The sequence below is a fragment of the Rhinolophus sinicus genome, linkage group LG03, assembly GCF_036562045.2.
Source record: "Rhinolophus sinicus isolate RSC01 linkage group LG03, ASM3656204v1, whole genome shotgun sequence".
Taxonomy (NCBI): Eukaryota; Metazoa; Chordata; class Mammalia; order Chiroptera; family Rhinolophidae; genus Rhinolophus; species Rhinolophus sinicus.
In genome coordinates, this window is record NC_133753.1 from 195034472 (window position 1) to 195058944 (window position 24473).

Here is a 24473-nt window from a genome sequence, read left to right on the forward strand (position 1 = left end):
TCATGTATGTAACATGAGGCTGACCCAGAACTCAAGGCCTCAGAGGCTGACACATCCCTGTATGCACCACACTTAGTGTGTCTGCAGGTAAACGACAGCACGTGCCTTAAAAGAAGACATGTGGGTGATAAGAGAGGGAAGAAAATGGCAGTGTTTTAACCAGTCCACATTTGTTTTATTTAATGCTTCCATGCTAATGTTATAATTGTTATACTAATGGGCCCATCAAAAAAGTGTCAAAAACACCAAGAGTTCACACTCGACAGCATGCACACTAAAACTGAGAAGGCGCAGATGCTTTCATTTTAATCCTTCATTTCTCACACTTATGTCAATAGCTTTTTCTGTTGTTTTTCTTTTTGAGAAATAGCTGGAAACCAAGGAAAACAATTAATATTCAATTATAATTATATTCCTTATAGGATTTAATGACTATAGCCATTAACTAATCCCCCAAGTATCTATTCCAAGTAAATGTAATGATAACACCTGTTTGCTACTTCTTTTAAATGATTATATTCTTCTAACATTTTGATTGTGTTTCATTCATTATGAAATACAGACTCTAGTGACCGAATCTTACCATCATTCAGTATTACATTCTCTGACATTTGTATAGTGCTATACAATTTTTTTTTTTAAGTTTCAGAAATAGAACACTTCTTATTAAAACTAGTGACATAACACACATTCAGGGCAAAAGAGAGGCTTGTTTTTTCACTGTGGTGAACAGTGATGACAGTTCCAGAGGCTGTGGGGGGAGGGAGCGGCGGGAGAGACGGCTGGGGGCTGACAAGTAGGTCGGGGTCTGAAAGCTGGGCCCTAGCACAGAATGGCGGACCCAGGTCAATGGCAAAGTTATATTTAGCACAGCTGATGTTCTTTTACTTTTTCTTTTTTATTTTGCTGTAAAATGACTAAAACCAGAATTTGTGAAAGTACAACAAATAATATGACAAACACCCATGAACACATCTCTTGTACATTATGGCATACTAGCTTTTAATACTGTATTTTACACACACACACACACACACACACACACACACACACACAGTTATAGGTACATACACCCCTTTACGTTCCTTTCTCTCCTCCCCCATAAGTAACCAGGAGACAGAACTTAGTGTTATTCTTCCCATCCATGCATTCATTCTTTTAATATTTGTATCTGTAAGTATTCAAAATATCAATACACATATCATCAGTATAATTTGGAAACTTCCTTTTTCACTCAACAAAATGCTTTCAAGATTTATCAGTGTTGCTATGTGTGGATCGATTTTATTCATTTGACTCATTTAGTATTTCAAAAAATGAAAGTGCTGTAATTGGTTTCTCCAGTTCCCTGTTAATTCATCTACACGCCTCCCGCTGCACACATCTAAGACTGTTTCTTGAATATCTGAAGACAAAAATAATTGGGATGGGCCTTTCCTTTCACATTTCTTCATTACTTTCCCTTATAATTTTTTCTTTTTTTGCTTATCATGTCTTAAAGAAATCCTTCCGTATCTGATGTTACGAAGAGATTTCCCTGTACATTTTTATGAAAACTTTAACAGTTTGCTTTCCTTATTTAGATTTTAATCTACCTAGAATTTATATTTTTAAATGGAATGAAGTAGAAATCTGATTTTTTCCATAAGATAGTCGATTTCTTTCTTTTGTCCATTTATTTCACTTATTCATTTTTTTCACTTACTGAATAGTCCATCCTACCCCACTATGTTTTAATTCCACCTCTGCCATACGAGACAGGCAGGTTCTTTCTGAATTCTCTCTCTGTCCCCTTGGTCTATTTATCTGTATCTCGGCCAATATCATACAGTTTGATTGGATTATTTTATTTTATTATAATAGCCCCCATTTATTTCCCTTCTACAAGAAATTCAATGCATCTGTCTACAAAAAAAAATTATTTCATTGCTTCATAATTTTTTAGTAATGCATTTGTGTTTTTATGCTTCTTAGAATATTTGGTTCTTTAGTTACCATGCTTTCCCGAAAATAAGACCTAGCCGGACAATCAGCTCTAATGCATCTTTTGGAGCAAAAATTAATATAAGACCCGGTCTTATATTATATTACATTATGTTATATTATATTATATTAGACTTGGTCTTATATTAATTAGTAAAATAAAAAACTAATATAAGACTTGGTCTTATATTATAGTAAAATAAGACCAGGTCTTATATTAGTTTGTGCTCCAAAAGATGCATTAGAGCTGATTGTCCAGCTAGGTCTTATTTTCGGGGAAACACGGTGTATTCCCCCATCAAGAGGTAAAAATAGTAATAAAAATAAGTTTTGCATATTAAGAGCATTAAAGAAAACATAGACTGGTGACTTAGGCATTTTGTGTGTTTATGTGTGTGTGTGCTTTTCCCATGTTCAATGAAAAATATATATATTCTTTTTAAAAAAACTGGCTGAAAAGGAACTGAATTTCAAACGACTTGGCAATTGATTTGTCAGTCTAAAAACACATAATACGTAATGAAACTTTGTTTAAGAAATCATCTCCTTAGACGTGATAAAAACAGAAACACTGCCATTCTCTTACAACATTGTGCATAACTAATTCTCCTTAAAGACCCCCTCCTTCCCTTTGGCCATGACAAAGGCTGGGAAGAGTCACAGTGAAGAGCTGGGAGTCAGCAAGTCAGAACAGAAGAAGGAAGGAAGAGTGCCTTCCAGCCCCACTAGCTAAATGTGTTTGGAAAGCCACAAAATCTCTTTTGGGGTCTCAGGTTTTGGGGGAGGGTGTGTTTTGCTTTTGTTTTTGTTTTTTTCATATTTAAAATGGGACTCATACCTCCGGTTTGAGGATACTGTGTCAATAATTTGAAATGGAGTATGTGAAAACTAGCTGTGTACCACAAAACATCATACACTGGTTTTCGACCTTACTAAGGTACCATCGAGTTGTAAGAGTCTGTTGTTATGTATTCTAAGTATAGGCTTTTGTCAGATATATGCTTTATAACTATCTTTCCCAGTCTGTCGTTTGCATTTTCACTTTAAGAACAGTGTCTTTCAATAGTAAATGTTTTTCATTTTGATCAATCCTATTGGTCAGGGTTTTTTTATTTAATAGTTCATATTTTTGATGTGTTGTAATTAAGAAATAGCTTTGTAACCCAAGGGTGCCAAAATCTTCTCTCATGTTTTCTTTTATCAGTTTAATAGTTTCAGAATGAACTTTTAAGTCTATAATCCACTGTGAGCTAATTTCTGCATATTGCATGAGCTAAGGGTGTAAGTTTGTCTTTTTGACAGTTATCCAATATTTTTAGCACCTATTGTTGGAAACCTTATGCTTTCCCATTGAATTGGCTTGGAATATTGTGAAAAATAAATTGACCATATATGCGTGCGACCATTTCTGATCAGTCTATTGTATCCCATTGGCCTAAATGTCTATTTTCATATGAATACAATACTGTATTGATTATTGTAGTTTTATAATAAATCCTGAAATCCAGTAGAGTGAAACCTCCATAATTCTGCTTTCTCACCTTTGTTTTGGCTATATTTGGTATTTTGCATGTCCATATACATTTTAGAATTTCCTTGTTACTCTATTAAAAAGCTGAGAGTTTTACTGAGATTGCATTGAGTCTATCGAGGGTGAATTTGGGGAGAATGGACAACTTACATTGAGTCTCAGATCCATGAACAAAGTTTATCTCTCCAGTTACTTATTTCTTTCATTTCTGTCAAAAAAGTTTTATAATTTTCCATGTAGAAGAGTCACACACATTTACTCAATTTACTACTAAGTATTTTATGTTATTGATGCTATAATAAATGGTAGTTTTTTCTCAATTTCTGATTGGAAGATTCTAACATACAGGCATACAATTTATTCCTGTATCGCAACCTCATTAAACCCACTTACCACCTAGTGCTAGTAGCGTTCTTTAGGTTCCACAGGCTTTTCAACTTACTAGTCGACCTCACCTGGTCAACACAAATATAATGCAAGCCACACGTATAATACTAAATTTCTAGCAGCCTCATTAAAAGTAGGTACAATTGATTTTAATAAGACACCAGATACAGCCTATGTTTCTAAAATACTATAGTTTTATCATGTAACGAGTAAAAAAAATTATGAGTAAAATGGTTTATGAGTTTTTTCATGCTTTGTCTTTAAAAGTCTGTGTTTACACTTGGGGCGCATTTCAACGCAAAATATCCTCATTTGAAGTGTTCAGTAGCCACGTGAGTCTAATGGCTCCCATAGTGGACAGTGCACACACAAACAGAGAAAGCAGCCTAAACTCTTGTTTTCTAGTTTGTATGTCTTATTTCTTCTTCTTGCCTTCTGGGCAAGGGTGTCCGGTACAACACCAAGAAGTCGTGACAGTGATCACCCTTACCTCACTCCTCAGTAGGTGACAGCCCTCAGTCTTTCACTATTAAGTGTGAGACTGTCTTTTTTTTTTTTTTTTTGCAATTGACCTTTATAAGTTTGAAGCAGTTCCTTTTTATCGCTGGATTGCTGGAAGATGCTACCACAAATAGGTATTGTATTTTGTCAAATGCCACCTCTGCATCTACTGAAATGATGACATGTAGTGCATTTATTGAAATGATCTGTTCATGTGATGAATCACATTAATTGATTTATTTATTTTTTATTTTATTTTTTTCAGAAGTCAGAAAGTTTATGTAAGAAGAGAAGCACCAGCAGAGGAGTTGTGAGGGGCAGCCTAGAGTAGACAGCTACCATGTTAATTGATTTTTGAATGTTAAACTAACTTTCCATTCCTGAGATAAGTCCCGTTTGGTCATGATATATATGTAATTTATTTTAATTTTTTTTTTTTGCTGGACTAAATTTACTAAAATTTTGTTCAGAACTTTTGTATCTGTGTTCACGAGAGATCTTGGTCTGTAGTTTCTTTCCTTGTAATGTCTTTGGCTTTGGTAGCAGATTAATGGTGGCTTCATGGCATAGTTGGGATATGTTCACTCTTCTATTTTTGTGGAAGAATTTGTGTAATATTGTGATTATTTTATCCTTAAGTTTTGATATAACTCACCAGGGAAGACATTTGGGCCTGGAGTTTTCTTTGTAGGAAGATATTTAACAACATACTCAAATTATTTCACACATGTAGGGCTGTTCAGTTTATCTGTTTCATCTTGAATGAGTTTTGTTAGTTTGCTTTTCAAGGAGTTTGTGCATTTCGTCTACATTGAGGAATTTATTGGCATAAAGCTGTTGTAATGTTTCCTTATCCTTTTAAATTAAAATCTGGAGGATCTTTGTGACAACCCATCTCACATTACTAACATTGGTGATGTTATCTTCTCTATTTCTGACGAGTCTGGCTGGAGTATTATCAATTGCACTGATATTCTCAAAGAACCAGGTTTGGTTTCATTAATTATTGTTTTTCTGTTTACAATTTAACCGTTTGTTCTCCTTTTAATTTCCTTTCTTCAAATTTGCACTTCTTCTTCTTGTTTCTTAAGTTGAAAGCTTAAATTGTTTATTTGACTCCTTAACTGCTTTTGTAGCATAACAATTTAATGCTACAAATTTCTCTCCAGGTGCACCCCACAAATTGTGACCCATGTTTTTATTTCATTCAGTTCAATGTGTTTTTCTAATTCTTCTTGTAATGTCTTCTTGGACTCATGGATTATGTAGAAATGGGTTGCTTAGTTTCCGATTATTGATTGATTTTTCCAAATGTATTTATGTTCTTGATCTCTGATTTAAGTCCATTATGGCCAAAGAACATACTTTATATGACAGTAATCCTTTGAAACTCGGTGAGATTTTCATGGTCGAGAAATGTGGTCTGTCCTGGTAAACATTCCACGTTCATTTGAAAGGACACGATCTCTGTGTTGTTGGGTGGAGTGTCCGACAAACAGCAGTTACATCATCTTGTTTAGTCGTACTGCGCAAGTCTCCTATATCCTTATTGATTTTCTTTCTTATCACCCTACCTGTTATTGAGATAAGCGTGTTGAAATGTCTGAGTAGATTTTCACGTCATGTCTTTTGAATCTCTCTTATTAGGTGTACCGGTATTTGGAACTATTAAATCTTCTTGATGAACTAATTCCCTTTGCATTGGGAAATGTCCTTTGTCACAGATGCTCGCTCTACAGGCCTTGTACCAAGAATTACTCCATCTTCTCCTTCCTGGAGGCTCTTCCTCAGCCATGGTAGGAGCCCCCACCCCCATCCCCCAGGCAGGTGTCAATTAGTCAGTCCCGGTGGAGACTTGATGGGACCCTCTGCAAATCCCTGGACCTCACACGCTCTCTCGTTCTGTGGTCCTCTCCTCTCTCCTCTTTGGTTTTCTGTCCTGAGAATTTCAATGTGTTTGCCTTCCCAAACTTGGAACTGTGTCTCTTCAACCCTGTGAAATTGCTGGGTGAGGATGACATTAGTGGCTGCTGAGAAAAGGAAATTTGAAATACTGAATACTAGAGACACTAAGTGAGGTGTTGCTTAGCAACTCTTAATAGGAAATAATTTAAACTCTGGATTTATTTTTTCCTGCAAACTTGCTGCTCCAACGGGAGTCTAGAATTCACTCCCCTTCATGGCAGCAGCTCCCTGCCTGCTCGCATGGGTACACACACAGTCCCAACCTGACAGTGACAGGTTGTACTGTTCACCAGTTCCTGTAAGAATGTTTCTTTGGATATAATAACAGCAGCCAAGATTCCAGGCCAAAGTAGCTGGAATTCTATTACAAACACAACCTTCTGTAAAATCATTTGGCAAACACAAGGGACACTAAAGGCAGGAAGCCCTAAGACAACTGCCATCAAAAATGTCTCCATTTAAACAGTGTCAGTAACAGATGTTTTGGAAGCCTACAGAATATTTTTCCTCCATTGTAAAATAAAATGTCAGCTTTTTCAGGAAAACACTACAAATTCCAGACCGCATCATGACTTCTTTCAACTTCATGTTGCCCTCCCCAGAGGTGCTTCCAGATGCCCTGAGAGCTGCACCTAGAGGACCAGCGTCCTTGTGAAGATGGCCACCCTCCAAAGTACATGAGCCATACTATACAGACATCAAGCAAAGTCTGGGACCATACCCAAAGCCAGTGCAGCTTCTGCCGAAGCAGAGAGAAGCTGGTGCTGGGCGGGACTGCACCCTGAGTTAGCATCTTGGCAAATGCCCTCCCAGGACCCCTTGAGACTGATGTGTTTTTTTCCCATGAGGAGGAAGGGGGCTAAATACAGGTAGAGAGGAGCTGATCCAGAAAAAGATGAGAAAAGCAGCAGAAAGAAGAGAAATTATATGGAATCTGTTTATAAGGAAGTGATGCTAATTGCAGGATAAAAACAATCACTGATTCCCAACAATCACACTACACACACACACACACACACACACACACACACACGCACACACACACGCGCACGCACACACACACGCGCGCGCGCACACACACACACACACACACACACACACACACATTTTGTTCCTTGGGTCAGACATGTCCCATTTCTCTTAGAGATTCATCTGAGGAATGAAAGTACATCCAACTGGGATTCTGTGCTGACAATTCAAACCAGCGACATGATTGATTTTTTTGGCATCTCAGAAGTAACAGCTTCCTCTCCATGAAGTTTTTCCAAACAACATTACCCAAAAGCCATACAGATAGAACAACCCAGAATTCCTAAATGTCAGCCTTCCTCACCACACAATAATCTGTCATTTGCCAACTCACAACAGGAAACATCACACAGTCGTCAACGACAACGGGCACACACAGATGATGGGTGATGATGACGGTGCCCAAATGCCACATGTAAATTCAGGCTCTCTTCCAAGCTGTGTGACTCTGGGGAACTTGCTTAACTTCTCAGTTTTCTCATCTGCAAACTGCAAATAATTATAGTACTTACTTCACAGGGTTGTATAGTCAAATAAGTTAGGTGTGTAAAGTGAGTGAATAGTGCCGGGCACAGGGAAGGACCAAGATGATGGAAATAGTGGTGTGTTTTTTTTAATCACTATTATGGTGGAGAAGGCAGGCAGGCCGATGTGCTACATACACTTGTTTAATATTTCCAGAAATGTCTGCAGTGTGATCCCTACATATGTGACACTGTGCTGTCCACTAGGAACAGAGCAACAAACAAAAATGTCTCCAAAGCCACCTAGTCTTTAAAATGTGCTGATGTAGGGGTGTGGTGGGCAGGAGCACAGGAGTGCAGAGGTGAGAATGGCTGTGCCTGTTCAATGACCGGGTAACAGCTAACGTATGATGCCCATCTCAGTGCCGGGGCCTATGCTCCTCTACAGAAAAGCACACGAGGAGAGAAGGAAGAGGAAACAGAGCCTGTTCCAGAAACACTGACAGAACTGTCTATTCGAGCAGTGTCAGGATTGGAAGGCCCAGTGAGGGTCGCAGTAAATTCCCAGTTCATCGCAGTCAGTGTGACTTTCACAAAGCTCTGGCTGGAAACCAAGAGGAGGGACAATACAGAAATTCCACCTCCGCTTTAAACAGCAGAAAAGTGGGGCATCTCAAAATAACAATACTTCAGGCTGGCCCGCACTATTGCACCTCCTTAAAACCCACATTTTACCATTAAAAACAACAACAACAAATTAAAAACCCTCATCTCTGTTGTTAATTAGAATATTTTTTATATTAATTTTTATTCTCATGTGTGTGCTTCTTCATATTAACTGCAAAATGACCCCTGGGAAATCACCCTGGTGCACAAAAGCAGCCAGGCCTGGGCTTCTTGGGTACTTAGGGCCAGGCTGGATTTGTCTCCTTGCATTCACATGCTCCTAGGTTCTTTGCACAGTAAATACATTCTTTAATAGTATTCCAGGTGACTGCACGAAAGGAAAAGCAAACTAATTCTGTACCATTTCAAAGCGTAGGACAGGCCTTTATTTTCTTACATTTTCACCCACTTTCAATAAAAAAAAAAAATGATGTTTGCACACTGATGTCCTATTTTTGTCAGAAACCACACACAGGCCCATCCTGAATGTCTGGCATCCTTTTGGTAATAAGACAAAGAGAGTCTCTTCTTTGGGAGCAAAATGTTAGCCTTTCAGTTTGGTAATTTAACAAATCTATGCAACAACTTCAGCATGGTCTCCCTGCCAAGACTGCAGTGAGGTTGTCAGAATGGAAGTGTTTACTGAACTCTACTCAGTGAGCTCTTAGTAGGAGGGGAGCAGAAAATGTGTCAAATGCAGATACGACACAGCCCTTGCATTCTCACTCAGCCAACCCAGCACCTCTGCATATAAGCGTCAGCCACTTTGGTGACTGCCCTCCTGTCCTGCCACCTCCCAAATGGAATTCCCATCTCAGAGGGAGGGTCCTAAGTCAGTCATTATCATCTGAGATGAAATGGATCTGTCTTGTTATAAAGCCATTAAATAAAGCAGCATCTAGAAGCGTAGCTTCACCAAGTAAACCAAACACGTCACAAAAAGTATCAGGCAAGAAAGACTTACTCAATGTCGCTAATGTAGGAACCCAACAGAAGTGTTTCTGTTACTTGGACAGCAGAGATAAACCAAGGTCTCTGATGCACAGACATTCATTCACACGTCTCCATTCGTGTACACGGCGATACGACACTCAAGTTGTTTTCTCTTTCTATTCGTGAGTGGGGACTTATTTCAGTAGGATATTCACACACACGAATGTCTCTGATTCCTGACAGACACTGGTTTGGAAAAGCATCAAAACTTGTATGGCGTACGTGTAATTCCAAGGTGGGTCTGCCCTTTAAGTGAAGGTTGACATCAAGAGCATTTATCAAAACCTACGAAGCGGGGAATGGCTACTAGAACAACATGCCACAAGATGGAAGTGGCTTCCTGCCACAGCAGGGCACCCACTTAGGGAACAGCGTGCCTTCCTTCCTGTGAAATGACATCGCTCATGACTTGAATTGGGTCCCTCACAAAGATATGCTCAAGTCCTAACCTCAAGTTCTAAGACCTGTGAATGCGACCTTATTTTAAGGTCTTTGCAGAAGTCATCACTTTAAGATCAGAACATAGATGGATGTCCTTGTGAGAAGAGACACACAGATAAGAATGGCATGTGATGAGGGGGCATAGTGACATGTCTACAATCCAAGGAGCACCAAGGATTAAGGGCGACCACCAGAAGCTGGAAGAGACAGGAAGGACCCTCCCCTGGAGCCTTCAGAGGAAGCGTGGTTCCACCTACACCTTGATTTCAGACTTCTGGCCCAAGCTGTGAGACATGATTTGGCAACCTCGATTAAGCCTCATTCCCTAAGATTTACCTGTCGGGAAGGACCCACGCTCTAGAGTCTTCGGGACGGGGAACATTGCTATGCTATGTATCTGTGCTGGGCATTTGGAGAAGAGGGAAGGAACCAACCTATACTACCACGGATTTATTTAAAAAATAGAAACTACCCATTTACTTGACTTAACAGAACAAGCACCTTATATATCCCTCTACTAATTTTGAGCTCAAATTCGCTCACGTGTGTTTAAACCAGTCAGAACAATAAGATAAAATATAGTGACAATACCACCCTCTTTGTCTCTCTACCACTGTGTCATTGGGAAAGTCAGAGAACAAACAAAGGGTGTTTCCGCTAATCAGTTCCAGCAAGAAGCAAGCAGACTGGCCTTCCATCCAAAACACAGACGCTGCCACTAAACAGCTGGAGCCAAAACTCTGCAATTTACCACCCGACTTCACTCAGTCTTTGGAACCATCAACAAAATATCATTTAACTTTTTTTTTTTCATCCGAGAGGCAGCTGTGTAGAACAAACATCTGCTGGGTTGGGGCCCTGGCAGCACCAGGTAGAAGGGACTTCAAGATGGGGCTGAATTAAAACACCACTGATGGGGAAGGTCCACATGCCTTCAAGGCTGAGAGGACAACTCACCTAACATGTTTTTCTTCTCCATCTTCCTTATTTCCCCAGGTGCAGACCAGTCTCCAAGGATGCCACCCCTCTGCCTACCTGTCCTGTCTCAGGGCCACACACTGTAAAGTCACTCCTTCTTGTCTGATCAAAACTGGCACCAGCACTAAGTCGTGCTTTGGCAATTTCATATGGTTCCACTCACTGAGGATTTAGGAACTGGTTCTTCAAAAGGCATCATTGAAAAGAAATAAAAGGCATCCAAATTGGGAAGGAGAAAGTAAAACTGTCATTATACGCAGATGACATGATACTATATGTAGAGAACCCCAAAGATGCCACCAAAAACTATTAGAACTGATAAATGAATTTAGTAAAGTAGCAGGATACAAAATTAATATTCAGAAATCAGTTGCATTTGTATACACCAATAATAAAACATCAGAAAGAGAAATTAAGAAAACAATCCCATTTACAATTGCTTCAAAAACAATAAAATACTTAGGAATAAATTTAACCAAGGAAGTAAGAGACTATACTAAGAAAATTATAAGACACTGAAGACAGAAATTAAAGAGGATACAAATAAATGGAAACATATACCATACTCATGGATAGGAAGAACTAATATATTAAAATGTCCATATTACCTAAGGCAATATATAGATTCAACGCAATCCCTATCAAATTACCAATGACATTTTTCACAGAACTAGAACATATAATCCTAAAATTTATATGGAACCATAAAAGACCCGAATAGCCACGGCAATCCTGAGGAAATAAGAACAAAGTGGGAGGTATCACGCTACCTGACATCAAATTGTACTACAAGGCTACAGTAATCAAAACAGCATGGTACTGGCATAAAAACAAACACAAATAGATCGATGGAACAGAATAGAGAGCCCATAAATAAATCGATGGTCGTTTAATCTGTGACAATGGGAGCAAGAATTTATATTGAGGCAAAGACAGTCTATTTAATATATGATGCTGGGAAAACTGAACAGACATATGCAAAAAACATTAAGCTGGACCACCTCCTTATGCCATATACGAGAGTATACTCAAAATGGATTAAAGACTTAAGATCTGAAACCATAAAACTCCTAGAAGAAAACATAGGATGTAAATTTGCAGGCATTACTCTTAGTAATATTTTTACTGATATATCTCCTTGGGCAAGGGAAGCAAAAGAAAAAATAAACATATGGGATTACATCCAACTAAAAAGTTTTTTTTTGTTTGTTTGTTGTTGTTTTTTTTTTTTTTTTTTTTTACAGCAAAGGAAACTATCAATAAAACAAAAAGCATCCTAATGAATGGGAGAAGATATTTGCCAATGAAACATCTGATAAGGGGTTAATATCCAAAATTTATAAAAAAAAAAAAAAAAAAAAAAAACTCATACAACTCAACACCAAAAAAACCCAAACAACCCAATTAAAAAATGGGCAGAGCACATGAATGACATTTCTCTGAAGAGGACATACAGATGGCCAACAGATGTATGAAAAAATGCTCAACCTCACTAATCATTAGAGAAATGCAAATAAAAACTACAGTGAGATACGACCTCACTCCAGTCCGAATGGCTATCATCAATAAATCATCAAACAACAAGTGCTGGCAAGGATTTGGAGAAAAGGGAACCCTCATTGGTGGGATTGCAGATTGGTGAAGCCACTATGGAAATCAGTATGGAGGTATCTCAAAAAATTGAAAATGGAACTACCTTATGACCCAGCAATTCCACTCTTGGGTATCTATACAGAGAAATCCAAAACTCTAATGCAAAAAAATTTATGCACTCCTATGTTTATTGCAGCACTATTCACAATAGCCAAGACATGGAAACAACTGAAATGCACATCGGTAGACGACTGGATATAGAAACTGTGGTACATTTATACAATGGAGTATTACTCGGCCATAAAGAAGAAGGAAATCTTACCATTTGCAATGATATGGATGGACCTAGAGAACATTATGCTGAGTGAAATAAGTCAGACGGAGAAAGACAAATACCATATGATCTCACTTATATGTGGAATCTAAAGAACAGAATAAAAGGGCAAACTAAACAGAAACAGACTCAGAGATATCGAGAAAAAACCTGATGGTTGCTAGATGGTCGGGGTGTGGGGATGGGGGAGAAAGTAAAGGGATTAGAAGTACAAATTAGTAGCAACAATATTGCTACAGGGACATGAAAGACAGTTTGGGGAATAGAATTAATAATGTAAAGATTTTGTAGGTGTCAGATGGACACATGTCTTATTAGGGAGACCACTTCATGGACAGTGCAGATGCCTGACCACTGCAGTGTACACCTGAAGCTGAAGCTGAATAATACTGAAGGTCAACTATAATTATATATATATATGTATATGTATATGTATATGTATATATGTATATATGTGTATATATATGTATATATACATATATATATATATATATATATATATATATATAGAGAGAGAGAGAGAGAGAGAGAGAGAGAGAATGAGTCACAGGATGTGGAATACAGCATAGGGAATAGAGTCAATGGACTTGTTAACAGCTGTATACGATGCCAGAGGGGTAGTAGATTGGGGGAGAGGGCTTATCACTTAGTGAGGGGTATAAATGTCTAACTATTACATGGTTTTGTACGCCTGAACCTAAAAGGAAGAAAAGGTATCACTGAAGGACTGTGTTGCATAGGACAGGGTTTCTCAGACGTGCTACCCTGAGATCTGGGGCGGGTCAATTGTTTGTGATGGTGCTGCCCTGTGCCTTGTGAGATGCTGAGCGACATCTCTGGCTTCTTCCTATTAGGTGACAGTGGTAACCCCCCAATCCAGGTTGTGACAATCAAACATGTGTCCAGACATGGACAAATGTCCCCAGGGGGTGAAATCACCTCTTCTCACGACCAACATACTTCATCACCCTGTGTCTTTGTTTCCACACTTGCAAAGCCTAAGTGTGTGCGTGCCCACCTCATGGAGCTGTGAGGGGGTGTTGAGGTTACGTAAGGAAAGCACTCAGAACAGGGCCACATGCAGGCCAGACGACACAAGTGCTGCCTGTTTATACTGTGTTCTATACCGGAGATGGTGATGGCTGAGACGTACACTCAAGCCATCTGTGCACAGAAGAATCCTCCTTACCTAAGAAAGGTCTGGCCTTTGCCCTGGGCTCCTGGCAAGTCGTCCCTAGGCCCCTGGAATGCCCTGACTGAGGGAGTGTTTTCGTTTGCCTGGGGTTTGCCAGCAGACAGTAAACATGTGATTTACGATGGGGACTCAGGGCCATGCAGTGTGAGTTCTGCCCACAGAGGGCTGGAGACTGCAGATATCAGGCCTCCAGGAGGCTAGGGACTGAAGGCCAGCCATGCAGCAGTGTGACTGAACTCTGGTGAAACTTCTGGGCACACAGGGTCAGCTGAGTGTCACCGGCAGGCAGTGCTCCAAGCATAGTGTCACATACCACTGCCCAGAGGTAGTGCAGCCCAAGTCCCCGTTTTGTAGTTTTACTAGACACTTCCCTTAGCTGACATTCATCTGTGTTCTCTCTTTGTAATAAACCATAACTGTGAGCATCACGGCTTTCAGCGTATTCTGTGAGTCCTTCTAGCAAGTTAGCAAATCTCAGGGTCGCCTTGGGAACCCCCAAACCGGCCACTGGTGTGAGCAGTGGTGTCTTGCACAGATGCTCCCCTGTCTGTGCAGCACGCTCACTCCTGCACCCCGTACAGCAAGGGTGTTAACTGAACCGTCTTCTAGTGGGAAGCACCCTTGGGCACAATTCCTTAAGCACAGTGAACCTACTGTCACACTTCTAGAAGGTGAGTGCTCACGGAGAGATCTATATCTGTGGTGCCAATATTAAAAGATGCCAGACTTTTATGCTAACAAGACAGAACCATTTCATTTTAAATCCGCATGCCTGTTGAGTGGGGCAGGTGTGGCCAAGCGGGTTAGGGAGGATTTCAAGTTCCTCTGGAAGAATAGGGCCCAAAGTGTCCGTCTTCTGACAAGGGGTGTGGGCAGGCCCACAGCATGAGGCAGACACCCTGCCCATGCCCCCAACTTAGGAAGAGTGACCAAAAATAGCTGCACCCTGCCTGGCTGTGGCCTTTCCTGAGCATCAGGCAGACACAGCTGTGTCCCTGAAACTTGCCAAGGACATAAGCTGGACTGGCCACCCTACCTACAATGTCAACAGGGCTGAGAGCTCCTCATAAGCTAGTTCTGCCCGGTGCCCTGGTAGCGTGAGGAAGGCAGTTGTGACATGGGTGGGAGGGAAGAGGTGGGCAACTACCACTCAACGTGAGCTTGGCCACAGCAATATCAAAGCACCCAGGAGTAACTAACACGGAGAGAGTTAGCCAACAAACCCCACCTGCGACAAACCAGTCTTGAAACAACTATGAGATAAGCACATTTAAGATGCTTAAAAGCATGTGGGTAACATCAATAAAGACCAAAATGTACGTCATAAAACCAAATGATAGGCAAACACAGAGCAAGTGGACACACAAAAAATCCAAAAACAAAAAATGTGGAGATGAAAAAATGCAGCCATCCATTGATGGAGACACTGTGTGAGTAGCTGTGGGAGGCTGATGCTAGGGGAGCACTCCCGGAGGTGCGAAGACACGGCATGGAAAGACAGTCTCATCCCTGCCCACGAGAGTCTATTCTTGCGGGGAGACCGTCCATAAACAAAGCGAGGGATATTTAATACGATTTGGGGTACTATAATTCATTATCAGTTCCACGGGGAAATGGAGGCAGGGTGAGGGGTGTCGCCTGATGGGGTGGCACTGGGAGGTCGGAGAAGGCTGCTCTGAGAGGGGGTCCATGAGGTTAATGAAAGGAGCACGGGAGTCAACAAGCTGTGGAAGAACATTCCAGACAGATGGGAGGTCCTTAGACTGACTGGTTCTATTAAAATAATAGTAACAATCAAACAAACATTATATTACTGGTGAAATTACTGCTGTCCCAGTTAAGATGGAAACAGGTCCAATGCCACTGTCACTCTGAATGGACATTGCATGGAGAGTCCTGGCTAACACAGACAACGCAGCACCTGAGAGGAGAGTGAGTAAGGATTTGAAAGGGAGAGAAATGTTCATTATCTGGAGATGGTAATACTGTCTTTATAAATAAACTGAGACCCTCAGATAAACCAATAGAGCTAAGAACAGTCACCAAAATGGCTGCAGACAGTTCAACATCAAAATGCAACAGTATCTTTATGCATAGACGTTAAATAGAAAAGGCAATTTAAAAAAAAGAAAAGAACCCTTTTAGGAAACAGAAACACATTTTTAGGTACCTCAGAACAAGTCTAAGGAACATTACTACTGATTTCATGAAAAAAAAATACTCTATGGAGGACAGACTCGTAAAAGAAAACCAGAATTACTGGAGAGACATGCCATGTCATTCTACAGAAAGACAATACAAAAAAAGGGCAAATCTCGGGGATTTTTTTATAGTATCCTTCTATTATTCCCTAGTTGTTAAATATCTTTCAAAGCAAAAACTAGGAAACGCCACATGATTTATTTAAATCCAGATCCCAACTGAGTGTGCACTGAACATGACAGGCAGATTCTGTAATTCATGTGGAAAGTGAGCTAAGGAAATTCTGAACAACGGGAAAACAAAAGATAAAGGAGGGGGTGCTTGCTCTTCCAGATAGTAAGGCTCCTTCGGAAGCTAGGTGCTTAAGGAAAGTGGCACTGGTGCAAGGAGGGGCCGTAGGCCCAGGCCACAGGTCAGGAAACATGTGCTGTTGACCGGTCTCCTCCTTCTGTGCGGTGTGCGCGCGAAGGCGAAGGCCGGAGGGGCTGTGGGCCACGAGCACCAGGAAAGGCGCTGGGTGAGGGCGGGGAGCAGGCACATGACCAAGAGAGGCAGAGCTGGGACGCAAGCTGAGCAGACCCGAGCACGGCGTGTGTGCCCAGCCCCCCAAAGGGCCTGAAGGCAAGCATGACAAGGAGACAGCCAGCGCCCCTGGAGCCTCTCCAGGGAGCGGCAAGAGAGGAAAGCTGGTGCCACCAATTCTTCACTACAACAGTGTCCTTTGGAGCCAGAGAAACCAACCTGAGTTCTCTCACTGCAGTCCTCTCCCTTTGCAGCAGAAACTGAGGCCCAAACATGATGATGGCTTGGCTGAGCTCACAGGATGACTTACTGACAGAACCCACCAGAAACCTCAACTTGCAGCTCAACTAGCGCTCTCTCCGAGTAACGCACACCAGGAATGCTCCATCCCTTGCCCAGGTACTTGGACCCTTTTGTCTATTCCCACCTCGAATCTCCCTTCTCCCTTGGCCTCTACAGCAACTCTCCCTCAGGGTCCCCTGCTCCCAAGGATGGCTCCTCCTTTATCCACTCCTGGCTCCTGTTCCTCTCCCACTCTGGCTCCTGGGTCCCTAGCAACTCTGTGACGCCCCTCTCAGTGCTGAATTCACTCTTACTGCGTGGCTGCAGAGCCCCAAGCCTTCAATTATGAGCTTAAAGCTGGTAACTTGCACACCCCTATCTGCAAGCAGGACCTGCCTGAGTCCTGGACAAACACCGTGCAGTCCGGAGGTCAGCGGGATATAGCCAGGTGGCAACAGCATAACGGGGACATCCATTCTTTAGACTGCACTCTCTGAAAGACCTACCATCCTCCAGATGGAGCCACTTTTTCAGCCAAGAGCCTCACCAGGTTCCACATGAAGAGCTGGGGGGTTTCCTAACAGGTATGGAAGTGGTCCTATCGCTATAACATATCATGTTCATACCAAATCAGTGTCACGAAATTCTTTAAGGAGGAAGGTCCAGTGACTGAGAAAGGGTTCAAGGGCAACTACCAGTCTTTGAGGATTTGAAGCACAAGGTCAGTGCCCATCCCAGAGGAATTCTGGAATAAAGGAAAATTCAGGGGCCAGGAGAAGATGGATCTACTGGAATGTGGTGTGAGGTGTAAACTCAGACTTAGCCATCTAAAATCAGTGACAAGTGAGACCCAGGCGTGTGCCCTGGCTGCCGGCAGGACCAAGCGTCCTGGGCATCATGTGACTTCAGACAGGCGGTCACCGCCAAAACAACTTTTCCAAAAGACCTGTTTCTCAGTGAAAGGTCTCCCAGCTACAGTTTACGGCCCAGTTCACAGAATTAAGGACGTCACAAAGCAGAGCAGCTGAAGAAGAGATAAACCCAGGTTCACACCTTACCTGGTCCCAGGGAGAGACGGTGCCTCCGAAACACATGAACAAGTAGGCCATGGCCACGAGACAGAGCCATATCACCGCCGAGAAGAGGCGCAGCAGCCTTTTGAACACAGACTCGATGCAGACGAGGATGAATATCGCAAAGAAAATTGCCAGGGCGGTGGGAACTGTTATTAAAAACGCCACGTGGTCTTCAACTTCCTAAGAGAAAAAAATATCGCAAAGGTACAGTTCAGAAACAGCATGGCAGCGATGATATAAGTTATCAAAATGTGATCGACATTCAGCAGTGTCAAAATATATTGAGTTTTAAAAGTTATTTCAGAAGCAAAACAGTTTAAACTTCTGAAAATGTAATTTTCCTATGAAACAGCCATGCTTTCCCATATAAATATCCAAATGTTAGACACCTAAGTTATGCAAAACAGCTATGCCATCAAATTTAAATTTTCCCTGGAAAATGGAGAAATGGATTTTATTCAAAAGTGAACGCAAAACCACATAATATCAGGTTAAAATAAGACAACCAACTTAACTTCACTGTCTGCATTACAGGGTAAGACATGCCCTGGCCGTAGAAAACCAAGGCTTCCAAGTGGTTTGAAATGTTTTATTTTTAAAAAATCTAAAACCTATCGCAGTCTCCAAAGTGATGAGCTCTTATTTCAATGCATGGCAATTACTGTTTCAACGGGATCACAGGTTAATAGAGAAGGGACAGAAAGTACTAATTATAGAAGATAAGAGAGTGGGAAATACTTGGAAGAACAGCCATTTTTCTGGTTTCCTTCCCCACCTCTCTTGAGCTCCAGTAGCAAAGAGCAGATAGGGGTTTATTACTAGCCTCTTACTGACGCATGTTTTTAAAATCCACATTTGCACACTAATGCTCATTTTCTGTGTACAAGGTATAATAAACAAAATACAGTGAATGTTTAAGTTAAAAAATATATATATTACAGCAAAAAACACATTGCCATTAACTCTCCTCAAAATACTCCTCCCTCGCTTCGAACACATTTATCCCATCCTCTTGCCACTTTCTAAAGCAGTTCTGGAAGTCCTCTTTCATGAGCGTCTTTAGTTTGCACTATTGTGGCTGCTTCCATGTCCTGAATCATTTTGACTTTGGGGAAGAGCCAGAAGTCACACGGTGCCAGGTCCGGTGAATAAGGTGGATGAAGACACACCATAATGTTTTCATTTGACAGAAATTGCCATATACCAGAATCGATGTGTGACACAGAGCCTTTCTCTTGTTATCACAAAATATGGTGACTGCTGCTACCGAGTGCCAGCCAACGGAAAGGCAGGGATCTTCAGTATGGGAAACGGCTGTTGAAACTTAGTCACAGTGTGTGACAAGTTTCAACTTGTTTGGTGCAGTCTGGTGTGAGCTACAGTTAAGAGAAGGTGTGTTTCAAAGTGTGCCATAAATCATCATCCATCATGACAGCGCTCTGTGTCACATGTCGTTTCTGGTACGGCAATTTCTGTCAATTAAAAATATCATGGTGTATCCTCATCTACTTTATTCACCAGATCTGGTGCTGTGTGACTTCTGGCTCTTCCCCAAAGTCAAAGTGACCATGAAAGGTAAATGTTTGAATCAACTCAGGACATCGAGGCAGCCACAACAGCTCAACTAAAGACACTCATGAAAGAGGACTTCCAGAACTGCTTCAGAAAGTGGCAAGAATGATGGGATAAGTGTGTTTGAAATGAGAGGGAGTATTTTGAGGGGGATTAATGGCAACGTGTCTTGTAATTTTTTTTAATTTTATTTAAACATTCACCGTATTCTTTGATCACACGTTGTATCTCTTTCTAACCATCGCCCCCAAAAGGCACACTACTTCAATTCCACACAATTCAGCACAACGTAAGAGACATCATGCTTCCTTTGATGATAAAAGCATGGGTTTAGGCTTTAGCTTCTGCGAAACATTATGCTGGAACCTGACTGTGAAGAGCACGCACTGCCGGATGAAATGCAGTTTGAGGTCTTCAAACCTCACCTAACACGTTCAGTTCCTGAAACACCCAAATCAAAAAAACAAAACAAAAAATCCTTCTGCCCGAGGCCCTGAGAACTTCCGCTGAGGTTTTAGAATATTAGTAGTTACAGTAAAAGCTGGGACTTACGTGGTGGCTCCGTCTAACACTGGATGGAGCCTGGTGAACCCCTCCGCTTTCCTGGTTGCAACCAGGTTCACTCACCACATAAGCAGTTAAACTTCACACTGGAGATGGCCTCATCCAGACATCAAACCACTGACCACAGATATCAAACCACCCCCAGTGCAAGTCAACATGAACAGGGAAAAAAGGGACCCAGGCTCACCCTGATGACTCCACCTCTCTTTCTCTCTCTGTTATATGGGTGTTAAGTAACACTTGGGGAAATGACAGAAACAACCCTAGGAAATACCAATAGATGCATTTTTGGGCTAAGCGCTCTTACGAGTTTTAACCTCTTTAACACGTTGCGTACGGCGGGGTTTAAATCCCTCATACCCCTCTGTTCCAGCAGGTTTTTAAAAGAAACTACTTTAAAATGCACTCTTCTCTTTAAAGCGTAAATGCTTCTATGTCATTTATTATTTTTCTATGGAATTTTTTAGGATTTACTCACCTATGATGTTAGTAATCCCTCCTGGTGTGATACTGCAGAAAGCAGCTTCCTTTGTTATTAACGAAACACAAATAATTCAATAAAATGTGCAAAGTAAAAAGAGTAAACAATAAAAATGAGAATTCTCGTTATCCGTTCTTAACACATGGCTCAGAAAAAAACGAAGATTCTCGTGATCCGTACGCAACGTGTTAATACTCACGACAGCCCTATGAGGGGGCACTGGTGTTAGCAACACTCTACAGGGGATTAAACTGGAACACCAAGAATGAAAATGAGTTGCCATGGGGTGACCGAACCAGTGAGGGACAGAGTACCGGGGCTCCAGCCCAGGGATCTAGGGTCAGTATTCTGCCCTCCGGTTGTGCAGAGACGATGGGCTACACCAAGTGGCGCCAGCCCTTGAGTCACCAAACGAACATATGTTTCCAGAACTGGCAAAAGACAAGAGGATCAGATGTGATGTTCTTATGCTCTCCCTCCATGGCTATTTTTGCCCATGACTAAGTGCCTACGTTGTATTCTTACCCTCAGACACATGTGACAATCGTTGCAAAAGGGTATCAGCTCTCCACCAGGCTGCCAGGGCTCCCCAGCACTCAGACACCCCGCGTCAACGTAAGCATGGACACGACAGCATGTCCGCTGGGCAAATGGGATTTGAGATTAGGATTGCTGCACACAGGGAGCCACAGAAACTGACTTTATTTTGCATCTCCCAAATTAAACTTAACTGAGCTGTGGACAGGAAGCTAAGGGATCACCAGGACAACTGTTCTCCCAGTGTGACTTTTCATTTATTTCATTAACTCCGTAGGGGAGAAACAACTGTTGACTTTATTGGCTCTTATTTCACCAGAAAGACTGAAAATGGTACGAAAATATACATAAAGTGAAAATTAGGAGCTAAAGGGACAGAAAGATTGTGATGGAGTCCCTCCAGGAAGTGGAGGACAAACTGGGCTACCTGGAGGCACTTTTCCTGCACTTCCTTGTAAAAGAGCTAACTGTGGACAAGGGCCCAGGTGATCACAGTGCTGGGGACACGGCTAAGATGTCACGCTGTGCGAGGCTTGAAACATGCCAGTCTCTACCTCACTTTTCGTCTTTTAAATATCAGGGTCTTCATCACTGAGAAGTGACTTGTCTGGGCCTCAAGGTGACTTTTCCACTAGGCACAGGGGATACAGGACCTGGGGTCCCCTAATAAACCAGAAGGAAAAAAAACCCACAAGCTTTTAGGGTCAAAAATTACATAACTCTTCATGCCAACACACTTGTAAACTATAACTGTGAATATATATTTTAGGGAGGAAGGGGCATAGGAACGCCCCTCAATCATAATGTGATCCTGGGGGGGCTGGTGGCCTAACCCTGATCACCAGATTCCAACATTACCAGGTCTTTTCCACACATCAGAGGAGGATGTTCAAGCAGTGTCCCCTACCTCAGTGGGGGAGCAGATTCCCCGATGGCCAATGGCGGGAGATGGTCAGCTGCTGCTCATGAGGCCTCTGACCCAACCCCCTGGAAAACTGGAGCCCACTGAAGGATAGGGGCTCTTCTAGAAAGAGAACAGCCATCAATTATTTCCGCACTTCCCTTTGAACTATAATTCCAAGCAAGTTTTAATATAGATTTCTCCACAAAATAGAATCTTTTATAAGAGTGTCAAGGAAAAACAGTAGAGTATTCATTAAAGAATGTATAAGCTTATAAACTACATTCTTTCCTAGTCTCACTGTTGGCATCACGCATTTTTCTTAAGGCAAAGAAAACTGAATAAAGGAATGCCCTGAGACCGTGTGTGCCACGGTCCCCCTCCCTCCCCGTGAACGGGAAGATGAATGAAGCCACAAGACACACCCCGTGGCTGTTTTCTTCTGGAGCTGGTTGAGTTTTCAAAATTCAGAGTATAAAACAAACAGAGTAGCTGAAAATAAAGCAACCTAAAACATTAAAAACATTGTTAATCTAAATTAAATATGTTTATGCACCCCAACCCTTTCTCCCTTCATGCAAAAAATATGACATAATGCAAACTAAATGAAATGTACTAAATTGCCTTTATTAGTACTAAAATGTACTCAAAGGCCTTTAAATATGCCTTGTAAAAGGTAAGAAGAAAATACCATATAACACAAACTAAATGAAGCACACTAAAACGCCTTTGAGAGGGAGATGCTGGGCATGGTCTCATCCAGTGTTATGGTAATGGGTTCCTATCACTCTCTTCCAACACCATTCTTTCATTTTCAATGCATTTGCTGGTGATTTTGGATGGCTTCTAATTGCTAGACCTATTAAATACCCATCTCTTTTATTTATTATGTGACAGCTCCTTTGTTTCTTAGAGGCTTTTTCATGGAGCAACAGATTGTCTGTAGTTTCCTTCGTTTCCACATGCATTTCTTTTATTTTTCATTAAACAGTACTATTTTTCACTTAGACAGTAAGGGCCAATCTAATGTAAAACACTGCTTTTCTATAAAAAATATTTTAGTGACGTGTGTTGAAGTCCCAGAGACTGCAGGTAGAAACTGTTTCTGTCAGTTCCTTCTGCGTGAGTCGGGGTGAGCTCTGGGCCCCCCTAAGCCTGGGTCTTAGTGTGAACAGCAGTAGGGACACGGCGTGGTCGGAGGGTATTTGTGCCTGACAGGCGCCCCACAATAAGAGAGACTGTTATTGTGAGGACCAGCACGTCCTTTTTCCCTTCAAATCTCAGTACTTTCTCGCCAAGGCTAGCCTGACTATTCATTATTGAAATGATGCCCATTTTGCGTTCTAAATGATAATTTACTTTATTACCACACATTATTTGAAAGGGTTGCCATTGGACAAAAAGAAATCAGCCTTTAGCTATGAGATATATTTGAGTGCAGGTGTATGCATGCAGCTATATATTTTCATTCACACATAATATACGTGTGTGTGATATAATAGAAAATGCATGTTTTACTCTTTTCCACATATATAGTGATACTTTATTTACAATGAGGTGTGAAAAGAGTAAATAAAAATTGATTAAAAATTTCTCTAAAACTGCGATGAAATAAAGATGATCTCAATAAATGGAGAGCTAGTCCGTGCACATGATAGGAAGACAATATTGTCAAGATGTCAGTTCTTCCCAAATTAATTTATGGATTCAGTGCAATCCCAATAAAAATCCCAGGAGGTTAATTTGTAGCTAGCAACACACTGATTCTCTATGGAGAGGCAAAAAGACCCAGAATAGCCAACCCAATGTTGAAGGAGAAGAAAAAACCTGGAGGACTGACACTTCCTGACTCCAAGACTCACTGTAAAGCTACAGTAATCAAGACGGGATGGTATTGGAAAAATAGACAAGTAGATCAATGGAAGAGAACAGACCCACACAAATGGAGTTAACTGATCTTTGATAAAGGAAAAAAGACAACTCAATGGAAAAAGGATAGTATTTTCAACAAAAGATCTTAGATAAACTAAATAGCTATCTGCATGCCAAAAGAACCCCAAAAGTATATTTAGGCAAATACTTTAAAACGTTCACAAAAATTAACTCAAAATGGACCATAGATCTAAATGTAAAATGCAAAACTAATTCTGAAAAACTGAAAGCCTTCTCATACTTAAACTTTAGTCAATTTGTCATGCTGAACAATCCACAACATAGAAATATTTTTGAAATAAACACGTAAATTATAGGTATGTGAAAGATGAACCACTTTCCAA

The 24473-nt window shown here is 41.2% G+C and overlaps 1 protein-coding gene across 1 annotated transcript in view; it reads right to left on the reverse strand.

Moving 5' to 3' along the window:
- The window catches only part of ADCY2 (adenylate cyclase 2), a 348589-nt gene that overhangs the window by 305466 nt on the left and 18650 nt on the right, over window positions 1–24473 (reverse strand). Inside the window, exon 2 of the mRNA XM_074329098.1 lies at window positions 18125–18322. Within this exon, the coding sequence (XP_074185199.1) occupies window positions 18125–18322 (198 nt within the window). The remainder of the gene's footprint in view (window positions 1–18124; window positions 18323–24473) is intronic.